The sequence below is a fragment of the Gastrolobium bilobum genome, unplaced genomic scaffold (assembly GCF_033153095.1).
Source record: "Gastrolobium bilobum isolate Gb01-03AN ecotype WA unplaced genomic scaffold, APGP_CSIRO_Gbil_v1 utg4843, whole genome shotgun sequence".
NCBI classification, from domain to species: domain Eukaryota; kingdom Viridiplantae; phylum Streptophyta; class Magnoliopsida; order Fabales; family Fabaceae; genus Gastrolobium; species Gastrolobium bilobum.
Genome location: NW_026895257.1, coordinates 1 through 16,581, shown reverse-complemented (window position 1 = coordinate 16,581; position 16,581 = coordinate 1). Strand labels below are relative to the sequence as shown.

The 16,581-nt window shown below is 37.2% G+C and overlaps 1 protein-coding gene across 1 annotated transcript; it reads right to left on the bottom strand.

The window, feature by feature from the left end:
• Positions 1 to 3,836: 3,836 nt before the first annotated feature.
• LOC133302262 (small ribosomal subunit protein uS13c-like) lies at positions 3,837 to 4,694 on the bottom strand. Its single transcript, XM_061502017.1, has 3 exons — positions 4,548 to 4,694; positions 4,233 to 4,457; positions 3,837 to 4,142 (listed from the first exon to the last, which is right to left on the bottom strand). The coding sequence occupies exons 1-3, from the start codon at positions 4,653 to 4,655 to the stop codon at positions 3,981 to 3,983; spliced, it is 495 nt and encodes a 164-aa protein (XP_061358001.1). The 5' UTR covers positions 4,656 to 4,694; the 3' UTR covers positions 3,837 to 3,980.
• Positions 4,695 to 16,581: the final 11,887 nt, after the last annotated feature.

The window sequence follows — 16,581 nt, the reverse complement described above, 5'->3', positions numbered from 1 at the left end:
GACAAGGAATGTCATGAATAAGGTCTCTCAATTTGAGGACAAAGGAACCCCACTTTAGGACATAAATAGCTTTGATTTTATGTCAACCTAAAAAACAATTAACACATTATGCACACCCTGTCGTGGGATGTTCGGCTTCTGCCCACATATTGTTGGATCTAATATATTTCTTCAATATGTGATTTATGCTCCATTTTATTAATTAAGCTTTTGGGAAATGAAATTAAGGGATCAAGTCAATATCATTTTGATATGTAGCGAGTCACAAGATTTTTACATGTACATATCGTCCCAATATTGAACCAGTATAATGAGAACACAGACGCAGACCAAACACAAGAAAAGAAACATGTACAAATCTTTTTTCTTTTTTCTTTTTCTTTTTTGAGAAAAATAAACACGCACAAATTTTGAGTCTTTGACTCAACACAATCAATATAGTTTTAGTAAGAACTATTAATGAAAATATAGCTAGATATCAATAGTTGCAGGAATACACAAAGAATGAAAAAAAGCACCAAAACATCACCATGATTCTTGGAAATCGACAATCACACAAATCGAAAACGAAAACGAAAAAGAGAGAGAATAGACACATTGATTTATCCTGGTTCATCCAATATAGGCTACGTCTAGCTTGTCTGTATTATATTCAACTCATCACCACTCGTTACAAGTCATTCGGTTTAGAAAATCCTAACAGCAGCTATTCATGGGCCCAAACTGCTAAGAAAATTACAGTAAAACAGAGGCCCACAACAGTACCTGGCCTCTACAGGCCTGGGGCGCTTTCCCCCGGACCCCGCCGGAGCGGGACTCCAGTTGCCTTTCTGCTGATCCCGAAAACTAGGGCCCTCATGAGCATGCGAAGTATGAGCCATACCCAACGATGATACTGTTGTTAATTAAAAGAAAACGTTAAATAATCAAAACGTTAATCAATTACATATATAATCGATCGTAGAATTTTTATGTTTGGACAAATAGGTGGAAGACAAAGCGAAATATATATGTACTTGGAAGATTAGTGTTTCATCAATAAGTTTTTGAAAATTTTAGAAAGTTTGGAGTGGAGTGGTTTTCTTTATTTATTAATTTCAAAAAATTAAAGTCATTCATCTGAAACATAATAAAAACGGTATTATTTCATATATATATGAAAAAATATTTTTGCTTTTGTTGTAGAATTTTTTTTTTTGCCATACTCACATAAAAGTTAGTAGGCCCAATTGTAAAGAAAAGAAAGAAAATATAAATGAGACTCACTTATTTTTATATGAGTGTGACAAAAAATAATTTTCTGCAATAATTTTTTTTTTTTTTAGTAAACAAGGAGGGAAATGCCCGAAAGATAAACAAAAATAAACTAAGACAATCCTATCCTATCAAATTCCATAAAAAGCTGAATATTAAACTGTATAGCATAAGCATAAATTATATAGCTAATCAAATTGTTGATTACTTGGTTTGTTTTGGATCCTCTCTACTTTGAAGCCCAAGACTTTTAACATTTATTGGACTCCAGTCACCCCGTTATCCTGATTTCTCGCAAATCAAAACAGGAACAATTGCAGGAAAAACCCAAATGGAATCCAGGCCCCTTTGCAGTGGTCACTCTCTTTTGATCCTTCCGTCGATTATTGCTCTTTAGTAAAAAGAGAGAGAGAGAAGGTTTTTTAACAAACGCATTGAATGTGATTGTGAAACATATGGTTTAAATCCGACTTAGAATTTAGTACTTCCTTCAAAAAATAAAAAAGAATTATGTATTAGTTTTTTAATCAAAAATCTTGCCTCAAATATTACAGATTAAGTGTCAATATATAACTTTTATTATTTTGTTTGTAACTTAAAAAAATGATATTTTCTTTTATAGAAAGATAACCAAAATGAACCCCAAATTAGACTTGCCTATTTTAGCTCAAAAATATATTGGGCTTAATATCTTTTATGTTATAGGTACACACTTTTATGTGTGAGATCTATGTTTTCTCAATCTCTCTTCTTCTCGTATGACCCAATAGATCTTATACACTTTCATATATGTACGAGATAAAATTATTTTTTATAACATAAAAAAACATCAAATTTAAAAACATTTGGATTGACTAGTGATTTAGAGACATATATAGGTAACGAAATTGGACACTAAAATACATAAGCACCTAATCAAATTAACAATTTTAACATAAACAAATTCATATATAAATAAACACTATTTATTCAAACAGATTTCTTTTCAATTTTAACATATACAAATTCATATTCCAATTCACGCTTTATCTAAACGGATTAGTTTTCTTTTCTTTTCTATTCGAAAAAATGTTTTTGAATCTTATTTACCCAAAACAGCTCTGGGTGAGGATCCCTCTCCAATACGCAAAAATCTATGAGAAAAGGGTGCTCGGCAGGACCTCAAAGTTCCTCATCCGTCATGTCTTAAATGTTATGTCCGAAAAAGCGTCAGGTATACAGTCCAGTATCCATTTAGGTCACCAAAATGTCTATAGATTGGTGAAATCACCAGTTCACTACTAGCTACATTGCTACATTTTCTACCAACAATTTTATAAGCGATTTACTAGATTAGCATAAGATTGAACACAATTGTACGGCTGATGGCACGAGTAGAGAGCAGTTCAATAATAATTCAGCATGAAAATAAGCAACACCGACAAGTTTATGACTGAACAATAATCTAACAGCTCCAGTCCTTATGTTATTTTGGTGTTCAACAAACATGAAATAGAGCCGGAAAAAACGGGCTCGGCTCGGCGGGCCAACCTGCCCAACCCGCCCCGCCCGGGCGGGCTGAGTTTTTCAACCCATCTCAAAAGCGGGGCGGGGCAGGCTCATTTTTTGGCGGGTTAATGGCGGGCATAAGCGGGCCGAGGCGGGTCAGTGTAAAATAGACTCGGGCTGGGCTGCCAACCTGCCAAACGGAGCGGGGCGGGCTGAGTTTTTCAGCCCACTTTCAAAAGCGGGACAGGGCAGGCTGACTCATTTTTTGACAGGTTGATGGCGGGATGGGGCGAGCCGCCCACTTTGCCACCTCTAACATGAAATCCAGTAAAGCAGATATAAAAATTGCTGTGATTCACAGAAATATGCTAGGTGGTGTAAAAACTGCATTGATACCCAACACCAATGCAGTAGTAAAAATATAGGAAAATGTGCAGATTAGAAGTAAGTTAAGAACAAAAGGCAGTAATTAGAGTCGATTCACTTAATATAGAGTTGACAACTGATAACAATCCCATGGGTAGGAGAGAGTGGTGAGGAAAAAACACTTTGAACATAATTCTTCCAATAATGCTAGTGTCAGATTCTGTACATTCGATGACATTAGCCAAACTTGAAGATACTAGACCCTTAGCATTTTATATTAGTCTATCACACCTATAATCACCAAAAATCATCCTAAAATTAGGCATACCGACCATTTACGTTTAAACAACACATACTGCATAACCCCAAAAAAAAGCCAGGAACCAAGTAATACAATAATCCCTACACTATCTCAGTGTCAAAAAATTGAAAACTTGATGACACCATCCAAACTTCAAGATACTAGACTCTTTAACATTTTATATTAGTCCATCACACCAATAATCCCCAAAAAAGCATCCTACAATTAAGCATACATATCACTTACATTTTAACTAAAAAAAAGAGAGAAACTAAGTAATAGACTAAACCCAACGCCATTTAGGCTTGATGTGAAAACTATAATTTTTCTGATCTAACAGTTGTCAAAGGATCACATGACTTTATCTACATCTGTGTGCCAAGAACTAAATTTTCGACATGGCCAAGCAGTGGTTCAAGGGATGGAGTGCTAAGAAACTTGAGTTGAACTTCGAAAAGAGAGAAATTACAACTGATTTAATAAAATACAATCGAATTGTAGTACACGTTGAATTTTACACAATCGATAACAAACGAACGTAAAAATTCATTAATCACTCAAAAGGAAAAGTTTACTTTTTCTTCTTGCCAGCAATGGCAACCTTCTTACCCTTCAAGGTCCTGCAATTGTTCTTGGTACGCTGTCCCCTGCAAGGAAGCCCTTGAATATGCCTTATTCCTCTATAGCATTGAATCTCCTTCAGTCTCCTTATATTAAGTGCATTAAACCGTCTCTGGAACTCACAGAGAGATTAAACAGTTACAAAGAGAGCAATAGAAAAATAAAAAAAATAACAGAGAGAAGGTACAAATGAGAGAGGTACCAAATCTCCTTCAACCATGTATTTGGAGACTTCATCCCTGAGAGTAACGAGCTCCTCCTCACTCAATTCCTTGGTGATTTTGTTGTCCATCTTAATATCACACAGGATCTGGCGAGCTCTGGTCCTCCCAACTCCATGAATATATTGCAGTGAGTACTCAATTCGCTTGTTGTTTGGAATCTCAACACCTCCAACACGAACACAACGGATGCTTAACCCATTAACCTGCATAAACCATAACATTTCTAAATTCTAATTCGTGTTTTTCTTTTACCATTGTGTGAAACCCACAAAACCCTAACCGTGTGTTGTTACCTTGGGATTGGGATGGTTCGGAACATGAAAGGAGACTCTATTGGAGAGGGAGGGATTGGAGATGACAGCAAGTGAAGGTGCCACAGGCATTGCCAGCGTTTGTGCCATCTTCTGTTCTTTACTCTGCAACCGCGTGTGTGCAAATTATCCACCGTAGCCATAGCCTTATCCTTTCGAGACAGACTGGTTTGAATCCGAAAGCCCATTTCAGCTCATATTAACAGGCTTTCTATTTGGGCTTATTTATATCTTTCGGCCCACCTCAATTCCTGACGCATCTTGCCTGCTAGGACAAGGGGTTTCTGATATTTGATCTAATTTTTTTTTTTGTATGATCATTAATATACTGCTTAGTGCTTACTTCATGCGGACTTTCTATATAGTTGTTTTTTCACAGTTTTGAATTAATTATGAATTTATTCTTTACAATTTTAAATTATTTTTCCTTAAATATTTTTTACCTTTTACTTATTATTTTTTATTTTGCTTGAATTAGAAATTACCTGTGCAATGGCCGGGGATGCTTATTAGTTTTTAAATTATTTAAATGTCTAAAAGCCATTGCTACTATTAATTTTTATTTTATAAATTAACTTATTTGAAACATCCCTACTATCCTTTTGTTTTGTTTTTTTACCGTCTTCAAACCGTTTGAGTAGGGCTGTGCATGGGTCAGGTCGGGTCAGATTTTTGTCCGACTCGACCCAATTTGGTTTTTATAGGTCAGGTATTTTGACTCAACCCGCTTTAATTTGATCCAAGTCAGGTCTGACTTGGATTGGATTTTATTGAACTAGTTTAGAACCAGTTTGGATCTGCCCTGACTTGGTTTTTGAACTGGGTCAAATCTGACCTGACCCGTTTTTGACTTGGTTTTCTCACAAAATTTTGTCGAAATTTTTACGTTGCAAAAGACGAAAATTTTGTCACTAAATAATTTTTACAAAAAAAAATTTTCTATTGAAATTTAGTTTCCGTCAACAGTTTTGACGAAAATGATTTCTTCCATCAAATGTTTTAAACGAAAAAAAAATTTTGACGGAATGTTTTTCGTTCAAAATTTCGATGGGAATGTGTTCTGACGAAAATTTTGACAAAAATTATTTCGAAGGAAATGTTTCATTTGAAACTTTTGACGAAATTTAGATTCTCTAAAGAATTTTGACAGAATATTTTTTTCGACAAAATGTTTTTTTTGTGAAAAAATTTACGGAATTTTTATATAGAATGTGTTTCGTTGAAAATTTTGATGGATATTTTTTATCAAAAAACTTGACGAAAATATTTAGTTGAAAATTTTCGATGGAAATGTGTTTCGCTAAAAATTTCGACGAAATTTTTTTTTTGTCAAAAAATTTAACGAAAATTTTTTCGTCGAAAACTTTCGCCGAAATTTGAAATCTGAAAGAATTTTGATGAGTTTTTTTGCCGTCGAAATTTTTTGCCGCCAAAATTTTTTAATGACGAAAATATTTTCGTAGAAATCTTTCGCCGAAATTTGAAATCTTAAAAAAAATTTAATGAAATTTTTTGCCGTCGATATTTTTTGCCGTCAAAATTTTTCGATGACGAAAATGTTTCCGTCGAAAACTTTCGCAAAAATTTGAAATCTGTAAAGAATTTTGATGAAATTTTTTGTCGTCAAAATTTTTTGATGACGAAAATATTTTCGTCGAAAACTTTCGCCGAAATTTGAAATCTGTAAAGAATTTTGATGAAATTTTTTGCCGACGACATTTTTTGCCGACGACATTTTTTGATGACCAAAATGTTTCCATCGAAAACTTTCGCCAAAATTTGAAATCTGTAAAGAATTTTGATGAAATTTTTTTTGCCCTCAAAATTTTTTGATGACGAAAATATTTCAGTCGAAAACTTTCGCCGAAATTTGAAATCTGTAAAGAATTTTTTGCCGTCGAAATTTTTTGATGGAAATGTGTTATGTCGAAATTTTCATTGAAAATTGTTTAATTTGAAACTTTCGACGAAATTTAGATTCTCTAAAGAATTTAGACAAAATATTTTTTCTGTCAAAATTTCTTATCGAAATATTTTTGTCAAAAAATTTTACGAATTTTTTTAACAGAAATGTGTTCCTTTGAAAATTTTGATGGATACATTCTTTATCAAAAAACTTGACGAAAATATTTAGTCTAAAATTTTTGATAGAAATGTGTTTCGCTAAAAATTTCGACGAAATTTTTTTTTGTCAAAAAGTTTAACGAAAATGTTTTCGTCGAAAACTTTCGCCGAAATTTGAAATCTGTAAAGAATTTTGATGAAATTTTTTTTCATCAAAGAATTTCGAGGAAAATGTGTTTCGTCGAAAGTTTTTATGAATATTTTTTTTGTCAAATATTTTGACGAAATTTAGATTCCGTAAAAAAATTTGACAAAAAAAATATTTCGTCAACTTTTTTTACCGATATGTTTTTAGTCAAAAAATTTGATGAAAATATTTTTCGTCAAAAAATTTTGCGAAAATTTTTATGAAAATATTTTCCATAAAAAATTTTGACGTAATTATTTTACGTTAAAACTTTTCTTTTAATTTAATTGTGATTTTTTTTTCACGTAATGGGTATGGGTCAAATTTTGGGTCAGTGGGTCAATATTAAAACGAGTCAAGTCTAAAACTGACCAAAATAAAAGTGGGTCAGTATTTAAACCAGTTCAAAAAATATGGGTATTTATGGGTCGGGTCAAGGTCGGATCAAGGGCAGGGCAAGTGAACTAGTTTTTTTGCACATCCTACGTTTGAGGCTGTCTTAGTTACATAAACAATAATATAAATATATAATTACCGCAGGCTTGATTATGCAGCCAACTAACATTTGCACTGAAACATAATGTTGTTGTGCTTTATTCTCCCTTTAAAGTTGAAACTAGGCGCTTGCTTAACGCAACATATGAAAGCTAATCAACGATGTTTTTAAAAATAATTAATGATCAGCTTTCGTAAGGCATAAAAAAAGGACAAAAGTATGTACTCCGTAAATGATTGACTCTTTCTTCCCAACGACCTCGGAGCTCATTTCCAACTTGTATGAAATTTATTATTATAACTAGCTTTCACGATTGATTGTAGCTAGCACACCTGATATTATATATAAACTTCTACGAATCAGTTATAAATAGTGGGGAGGGCATATTATCCATATTAATAAATAATAATAAAATATAAATTTTATTGACATTAAACCAATTTAACGGACAATTTAGAAAACAAAAAAGTTCGCATAAAACTTTAAACTTCATCGTTAGTGAATAAAAAATGTGAAATATATTTTGTTGTGGTTATAATATGAATTATATTGACATGTATCGGCATGCAGTATAATATTTGTTTCCCCTAGTTAGAATACGTGGTTTTTGTCGTAACTTTCACAAATGACTTGCTTAAGCTTATTAAGTATCGTGCACGTGTTGAAACTTTGCGGTTATTTCATGAATAAGAAATAATATTTTGGTACATTAAAGCAGGGAAACAAATTGCATAGCAGTCACCAAGTTAGGCTAAAGCATCATTTTAAAATTTTTGAGCAAAAGAATTGTTCAGTTAAAGTTGATTGGATAAGTTTTTCTAAAATAATGCAGTCAAACATGTCACATATGCTGACAGAACTAGTCCCGTCAGCGCCACGTAGACAGTCTGATTATCATAAAACTTCGGAAGGTCATAACTTGTGACTCGGGTATCCAAATCAGATATTTTTTTTTGATTTCACATAAATTTTCGATATCTACGCAATGACACCTAATTTGACATATTTTATCTCCCACAAACATAGTTTGAAGATCTTCTGAATTTAAACGCGTGATTGTGGTACAATTGTTACTAATTCAAATTATGTTTGTGAGAGATAAAATATGTCAAATGAGATGTCATTGCATAAATCTCAAAAAGTTATGTGAAATCAAAAAAAAAAAAATCATCTGATTTGGATACCAAGTCACAAGTTATGGTCTTATGAAGTTTTATGGTAACAAAACTGCCTACGTGGCGCTGACGTGGCACAAGTCCCGTCAGTGACGAGACTAGTCCCGTCAGCATATGTGATATGTTTGACTGCATTACTTTAGAATAACTTATCCAATCAACTTTAACTGAACAATTCTTTTGCTCAAAAATTTTAAAATGGTGCTTTTCCCCACCAAGTTATTTTTTAGAACTCCCAAAAATGCATAAATATAATATTTGTGCGAAGCGGTAAAAGAACAAGAGTTAGGATATTTATATTATTATTTTAATTATTGTTAAATCAAATTTTTAAGAAAAAAATGGGCTGAAAAGAGAAAAAAAAAAGGTGCTAAATTTTTTGATTAAATAGTTATTAAACTGATAGTAAATTGATAATAAAAAAAATATGAATATCATACCTAAAAAAATACCATTTTGTGGAAAAAAGAAGAAAAGGGATTAGTTTAAGAAAAAAATATCTCTCCTGCGAGAACATTTTGGTACTACTGATGCACCGAAAATTTAGTGCATCTTTCACTTATATTGTGATACGTGTCTTACTTTATATCAAATCGCATTCTCTTCTATTTTTAAAATACATTATTTATTATTGATTTGACTAAAGCAAGACACGTGTCATAATATAAGTAGAAGATGCATCGAATTTACGGTGCATCCGTAACACCAAAGAAATTTTCCTCTCCGGCTGGTTGGAGAGAATCTGTGCCTTAATTTTTTTTAGAGTAAATACTTTTTTCGGTTCTCAGCAAAATTGTACGATGTCCGTTTTTGTTTCTAGCAAATAAAGATGCTATTCGTGGTTCTTAAAAAATTCAAAGTGGACCCATTTTAATCCTCTTGAGGGACTAATATGGATCTTTTTTGAATTTATGAGGAACCACGATTTCAACTAAATGGATCCATTTTGAATTTCTTAGAGACCACGAATAGTCTTTTTATTTGTTAGGGACTAAAGCGAACATCGTGAAATTTGCTGAGGACCAAAAAAAATATTTATTTTTTTCTTAATTGCGGTGGGATCTACAATGATTTTGTGTTGTGAGGAGAAAATTAATATCCTTAATTTAATTGACAGGAATTAATTTATCAAGCTTCGCAGATAGGAAACATCCTAGGATGATTCGGTCACTGATTCCTTTCTTGAGAAGCAAGCAAGGCATATGGCTAATTAATTTAAAATATATACGGAGGTAGTGCCTAGTGGCAGTTGGGTTTCATAATATATACGACAAAATATGAAGTAAAAGAGAGGCGGCACTAATGTGCGTGGAAACTCGAACATGCATAGCAAGGTGACCTTTCCCGGCACCAAAAAACAACACACGTTTCCTTGACCTAATGTTAATGTGAAGGGTGACTCCATGTGATGCCGCGCATCTCTATAGACTGATTATATTGGCTAAGATTAGATGCATCGGGCGCCAAAGACCGCAACTTACAACCCTACAGGGGTTGACCAATTTATTTTTTTATTTTTTTTGGTGAGGTGACCAAATTAAAATTCAATTAATAATTTCTTTTATTTCAAAGTAATTATAATTTACGATTTATTAAAAAAATTCAATTTAAAAAATTTCAATTTAAAAAATATATATTTATCTGACTATATCATCATTACATTTCATTAATCTTTTCTTATTTCATTTAACAATATATTAAAAGATAAATATAAGATTAAAAAATTAGAGATATTAATAGATAAATATAAGATTAAAAAATATCTAATATTTTAAAATGGTAAAAAATGAAAATGAATTTTTGTTAAAAATAATTATGTTGAATAATAGACATAATTTAAAATTAGCTTGGATGAGGGATGCCAGAAAAAATCCAAAATTTAATTTTTCATTAATCTTTCTAAAAATAGTTAAGAAATAATTTTATTAAAATAATATATGATTCATTTTCTTCTTAACCTCATCTAAACACTTAAAATGACTGAATCCGATTATTAAAAACGGATACTATATATTTGAAAAACTGTGTCTATATAACAAATTGTAATTTTCTACTAATACTAAATTGAAAAGAGAAGACAGAACGTATTAAAAAAATTATATTTCTCTTATTTTATTACTTAGAAAAAGGTATAACAAAAATACTATGGGAATATTTTTTTTTAATTAATAAAGAAAACTATTTTTTAATTAAGTGTTTATATTTCCGCCAAAAGTTATAACCATTTCGTGCGCACATTCTTTTTGCTTACTGACTCAAGTACTACGATTCGAACGCCCATATTAAACCTTGTGAAGGCAACATGCTGGCCAGATCAATATTTTGTTTTAGGATTAAGACGTATAATTTTGGGTTTAATGCCTCTCATTTTATAAAAGATAAAATTATCTTTTATATATATAAAAATATATATGAAATTCGCATTTTTTTTTTCTTTTTTATATGACCTTACATAAATCTCATATATTTTTATATATTTATAAAAGATAATTTTATATTTTTTTTATCTTATATTATGTAAGGAATGTCAAACCCTATAACTTTTATTTTCTACACAGAAAGAGTAGTCCCAACATTCTGAAAACAAGTAGTCCAAAATTGACTTGTCTAACATCAAAACCTGAAGTTGACGAAAAGTAAAAACTGCATAGCCAGGTGCCGTCTCCGTGTACAATTTTGTTTCTTTAATTTTAAAATTGAAACATAAAAAAAAAAAAAAAATTTGAAATAAAAAGACAGATAGAACCATTTAAATAATAGAATATCTACAAATACAGGGGTTTTGACCTAAGAAATATAGATTTTAAAAAAATTCAGCAGTTTAGTTTGTTGACCTGTTATGGACCAGGAATAGGCCCATGATCAGTAAGGCCCACGATCAGCGCAGGTCCACAGGTAAGCATTATAAATAGGAGCTGGACGTTACAGGTATGACCTAATCTCTTTTGACTGATACGCACACACACACACCTCTTCCAAGGCTAAGGCCATTAGATAATGTGTGATCTGCTGTCCTCAAGATACCTAACTCATAGATATCCAGAGAAGACACCTGGATCATAGATCAATCATCCAATCCCAATTGGACACATCTGCTTAAGGCAGAACATTGGCGCCGTCTGTGGGGACCTTTTCCACGGCAAATGTTGTGAAAGTCAGCAAAATCGATGGTGAGAACTACGAGGAGTGGTCTCCGTCAGCCCACCGTATCAAACCTCCAGGTCCCTCCTTCTGTTAGGGAGGGTCCCGCGGAGTCAAGGCAGAAGATGCCGCAAATCCCAGATTCAGATGCGGTGCACGTTAGTGACGTGCATTCAGATTCAGCATCAACTCCTGCGGTCAACCCAAATGCCCCGTACCTCTCAAGGTTGCAACCAATTGAGGACGCAACGACAGAAGCCCCGGATCCACAGGTGACGAATTTAGCTATAGAGGCCGTACTTCGAAGGATGGAGGAATTGGAACAGCGTAATGAGCTGCAACGGCAAGCGGATGCAAGACAGATCCAAGATTTGGAGGATCAGCTGTGGCGCGCAACAAACCCAGATCCCGAGCGGGCCATCGCGCAGGTGGTGACAGATCTGCAAACTGCGAACCCCCAGCAGGGCACTCAGGAACGTTCCCACCGTCCTGCAAGGGCTAATGCTGGACCCGGATGAATGCCGCAAACCCTAGTTCACCCCGGTTCACGCCAACAGCCACGGAACCCTATGGGCCCGGGACACGCTGGACACAATCAGCAACCCCGGCGCGCGCCAGACCCGCAGCGACTTGCCGAGATCCACCGTCAGGGGCCCATCGCTCGGGCTCCAAATAACGTAACCGGGGTGTACCGAAGAAAATACAACAGGGGGCAGTACAATGACAGTCCCTTCGCTGATGAGATCGTGGAAGCCCCATACCCGGAAAATCTAAATTTATCCGAGTTGATTAAGTATGACGGAACACAGGATCCGCAGGTACACTTGGATGCCTTTGATACAGCTATGTACATCAAAGGGATAGAGGAACCCTTGATCACAAGGCTTTTTGAAAATACATTAACTGGTGCGGCCCAGGCGTGATTTTCGTCATTATCGGCGGGATCTATCAAATCCTTTGAGGAGTTTGGTGGGCGCTTCTTACTAAATTTCGCCACCAATAAGAAGCAGCCGAAATCAGAATTCAATTTGGGAAAAATTAAGCAGCAGCCAGGGGAGATATTACAGAAGTACTTGGATCAGTTCAAGTTAGCCGCGCTCCAAGTACCCGGGTTGCCAGAAAACGTTCATTTACACCTGGTGATAGCCGGGCTACACGGAACATCCCGGTTAGCTAAATCAATATATAAGGATCCGCCTCGGACCTTAGTTGAGTTCAATACACGTTCCAAAAAATACCTGGAGCTCGAGCAGATGGAGTGGGAAAATGTGGACCAAAGGCAACAGCCTGGTCAGGGAGAAAAGCTCGGGGGCCGACGGATAAATGACCTTCGAGGAAAACGGCAGGACGATAGGCAGCAAGCCAAGGGAAGGTTTGATAAATATGCCCTCCTAAATTCTCCTCGGTCGCAAATATGGCGCGAAGTCGCGTTCACCGATATGAAGAAAGTCGAGCGACCTCGGCCATTACAAAACCAGGCTGGTTTGAATCGAACCCAGTACTGCGCATTTCACGACGGTCCGGGTCATACAACAGATGAATGTTGGGATCTCAGAGATGCAATTGAGAAATACATTAGAGAGGGGAAGTTGCAGCAGTATTTGATCTGTACGCAGGGAGGGAGGAATAGGAAGAGAAGAGGAGGGTGGCTAGGAAGCCCGCCCAAGGAAAGTAAGTTTAAAGAAGAGGGACGAGGTAAGAAGCCGATTAAAGAAGACGACGAGTTCCAAGAGCCGGAGTTCGAATGCAACGTGATCAGTGGAGCTTTTGGCGGTGGCGGCGACATCATGAACGCACGACGTAAATATTTGCGTGAGGTGCTTTCAATTCGAGAGCGCCCTAAGTTCAAGCAGGAAGAGGAACCAGAACAGCCGCTGCTATACTTCACGAAGAAGGAACTCGAGGATGTAGTGCCAGGGCATGTTGATGGGTTGGTGATTACAGGAACATTGGTAAATTGCAGAGTTAGGAAGATTTTCCTGGACAATGGAAGTTGTGCCGATATAATTCTGTGGCACGCATTTAAGAAGATGAACTTAGATGAAGAAGATTTGAAGGCTTACAACACGGCTTTAATTGCGTTTAATGGCCATAACACTACTCCCAAGGGGTATATCGATCTTCGATTAACGTTGGGGAATAAGGAGGCATACAAGTCCGAGAAGGTGAGGTTCATTGTAGTCGACTTTCCATCCGAATACAACGTGATTTTAGGAAGACCTATAATTCATGCGTGGGACATGCTAGTCTCAACCAAGCATCAAAAGTTGAAAATGATTGGTAAACAGGGGACGGTACTTACCATAGCTGGGGACCAAAAGGAGTCTCGGGATTGTTATTTCAGATCTGTACGGATGGTGGACCAAGATCCCAAAGACGTAGCTACGGCTAAACAAGGTGGTAACCAACCTTCGAAGCGGAGCTCGGTTAATATGGTGGAATTGCATATGAGAGATGAAACACAGATGCCAAGGCCGGAACCTGACGGCGAGTTAGAGGAGGTAACCGTGGGAGCGCCAGGACAAACAACGAAGATAGGAAAGGGGTTGACAGATGAGGAGAAAGCTCAGCTGGCCTCCTGTTTTAGGAGTTATAATGACATCTTTGCTTGGAAATCTTCAGATATTTCAGGGGTGGATCCAAAGTTCTGCTGTCACAGGTTAGCTGTATATCCCGGCTCAAAGCCGCTAGCGCAGAAGAAGAGGAAGCTCAACTCAGAGCGTCGGCAAGTGCTCGAGGATCACGTAAAAGAACTTCTTGAGGCCGGATTCATCAGGGAGATACAATACACAACTTGGTTGTCAAACGTAGTTATGCTGAAGAAGCCAAATGGAAAGTGGAGGGTATGCACGGATTACACTGACCTAAACAAGGTGTGCCCTAAGGATGCATATCCAATGCCCAACATCGACCAGCTGGTTGATAATTCCTCCGGGTTCCGTGTGCTATCCTTCATGGATTCTTATTCGGGGTATAACCAAATCCCACTGCATCTCGAGGATCAGGAGAAAACTGATTTTATGACAGAAAAGGCAAATTACTGCTATAATGTGATGCCTTTTGGGCTGAAAAATTCAGGCGCAACATATCAACGAATGATGAACCAAGTATTCTCTGATCAGTTGGGTAGGAACGTTGAGGTGTACATCGATGACATGATAGTGAAGTCGGTTGATATGCCAAAACACGTTCGTGACTTAGAGCAGACCTTCGATAAGCTCAGGCAGCATCGTATCAGGTTAAACCCGGCGAAGTGTGCCTTCGGGGTCTTTGCAGGGAAGTTTCTCGGATTTATGCTCACGCATAGGGGGATAGAAGCGAATCCGGACAAGTGTGGGGCGATTCTAAGAATGGTAGCGCCAACAAGCAAGAAGGAGATACAACAATTGACAGAAAGGTTGGCTTCCCTGACAAGGTTCCTACCCCGGTCGGCGGAGACAGCCCTGCCCTTCTTTAAGCTGTTGAGGAAAGAAGCTCAGTACAGGTGGACCTTGGAATGTGAAGCTGCATTCCAGGAGATAAAGAGGCAACTTGCTTCCCCCCGGTGCTAGCGGAGCCAAGGGAGTTGGAAACTTTAATTTTGTACTTATCTGTTGGAGATGTGGCAGTAAGTTCGGTTCTGGTGCAGAAGAATGCAGAGGGTCAACAACCGATATACTTCGTGAGCCGGCTCTTGCAAGGAGCCGAGCTTCGATATCAGCGACTGGAAAAGGTGGCTTTTGCACTTCTGGTCTCGGCAAGGAGGCTCCGAGCGTACTTTCAGGGACATAGGATCCTGGTGAGATCCGACCTGCCGATCCGGCAAATTCTCCATAAACCTGATTTGGCAGGAAGGATGATGAGTTGGGCGGTGGAGTTATCGGAGTTTGACATAACTTTCGAGAACCGTAAGGCGATCAAGTCTCAGGCGTTGGCCGACTTTGTCCGCGAGCTCACTTCAGTCCAAACGGCAGAGCCTGCTAGCCTGGATACATGGCATGTATATGTTGACGGGTCCTCTAATGCAAAGGGCAGCGGATCCGGGGTAATTATTGAAAACCCTGATGGCGTTGCAATTGAGTACTCTATGCAAATGGACTTCGATACTTCCAACAACCAGGCTGAGTATGAGGCCCTCATAGCCGGGCTGTTGCAAGCACAAGAGCTCGGAGCCTGAAAAGTAAAGGTCTATAGTGATTCTCAGTTGGTCACCTCACAAATTGAGGGAAGTTACCACGTAAAAGGACCTCTACTGGCTAAATATCTTGAACGTGCAAGACAGATAATGGCAGACTTCGAAAAGGCAGAGGTTAGTCACATTTCTAGAAGTGAGAACAACAGACCGGACATACTATCCAAGTTGGCAAGTACAAAGGGGTGGGGAAACCACCGGACCGTGATTGAGCAAAGTATCCCGGCGCCGACGTGCATCATGCAGATCTCTCAGGGGAATAATTGGCGTACTCCCATTATTGAGTACGTTGAAAATGGAACTTTTCCTGTTGAGAGAGCAGAGGCTAAGAAGCTAATCCGAGATGCGGCGTCATACACCGTGATAGAGGGGCAACTTTATAAGAAAGGTATTTTCACCCCCCTGTTAAAATGTCTAAACCCGGATAGGGCCCAATATGTTCTAGCGGAAATCCATGAGGGAATCAATGGGCAACATGTCGGGGGTAAGGCGTTGGCCCGGAAGGCTCTCTGAGCTGGATACTTTTGGCCGTCCATGATCTATGATGCGAAGGAGCACGTACAGAAGTGCGATCAATGTCAGAGGCATGGCAGGAACCTGTTGGCTCCCCCTGAGGAGTTGAGTATAATCACAGCTCCCTGGCCGTTTTACAAATGGGGAATGGATCTCTTGGGTCCATTCGCAGCTGCTGAAGGCCAGCTTAAATGGTTAGTGGTGGCAGTGAACTATTTCACAAAGTGGGTTGAAGCGGAGCCAGTCGCAACCATCACTTCGGCTCGGAT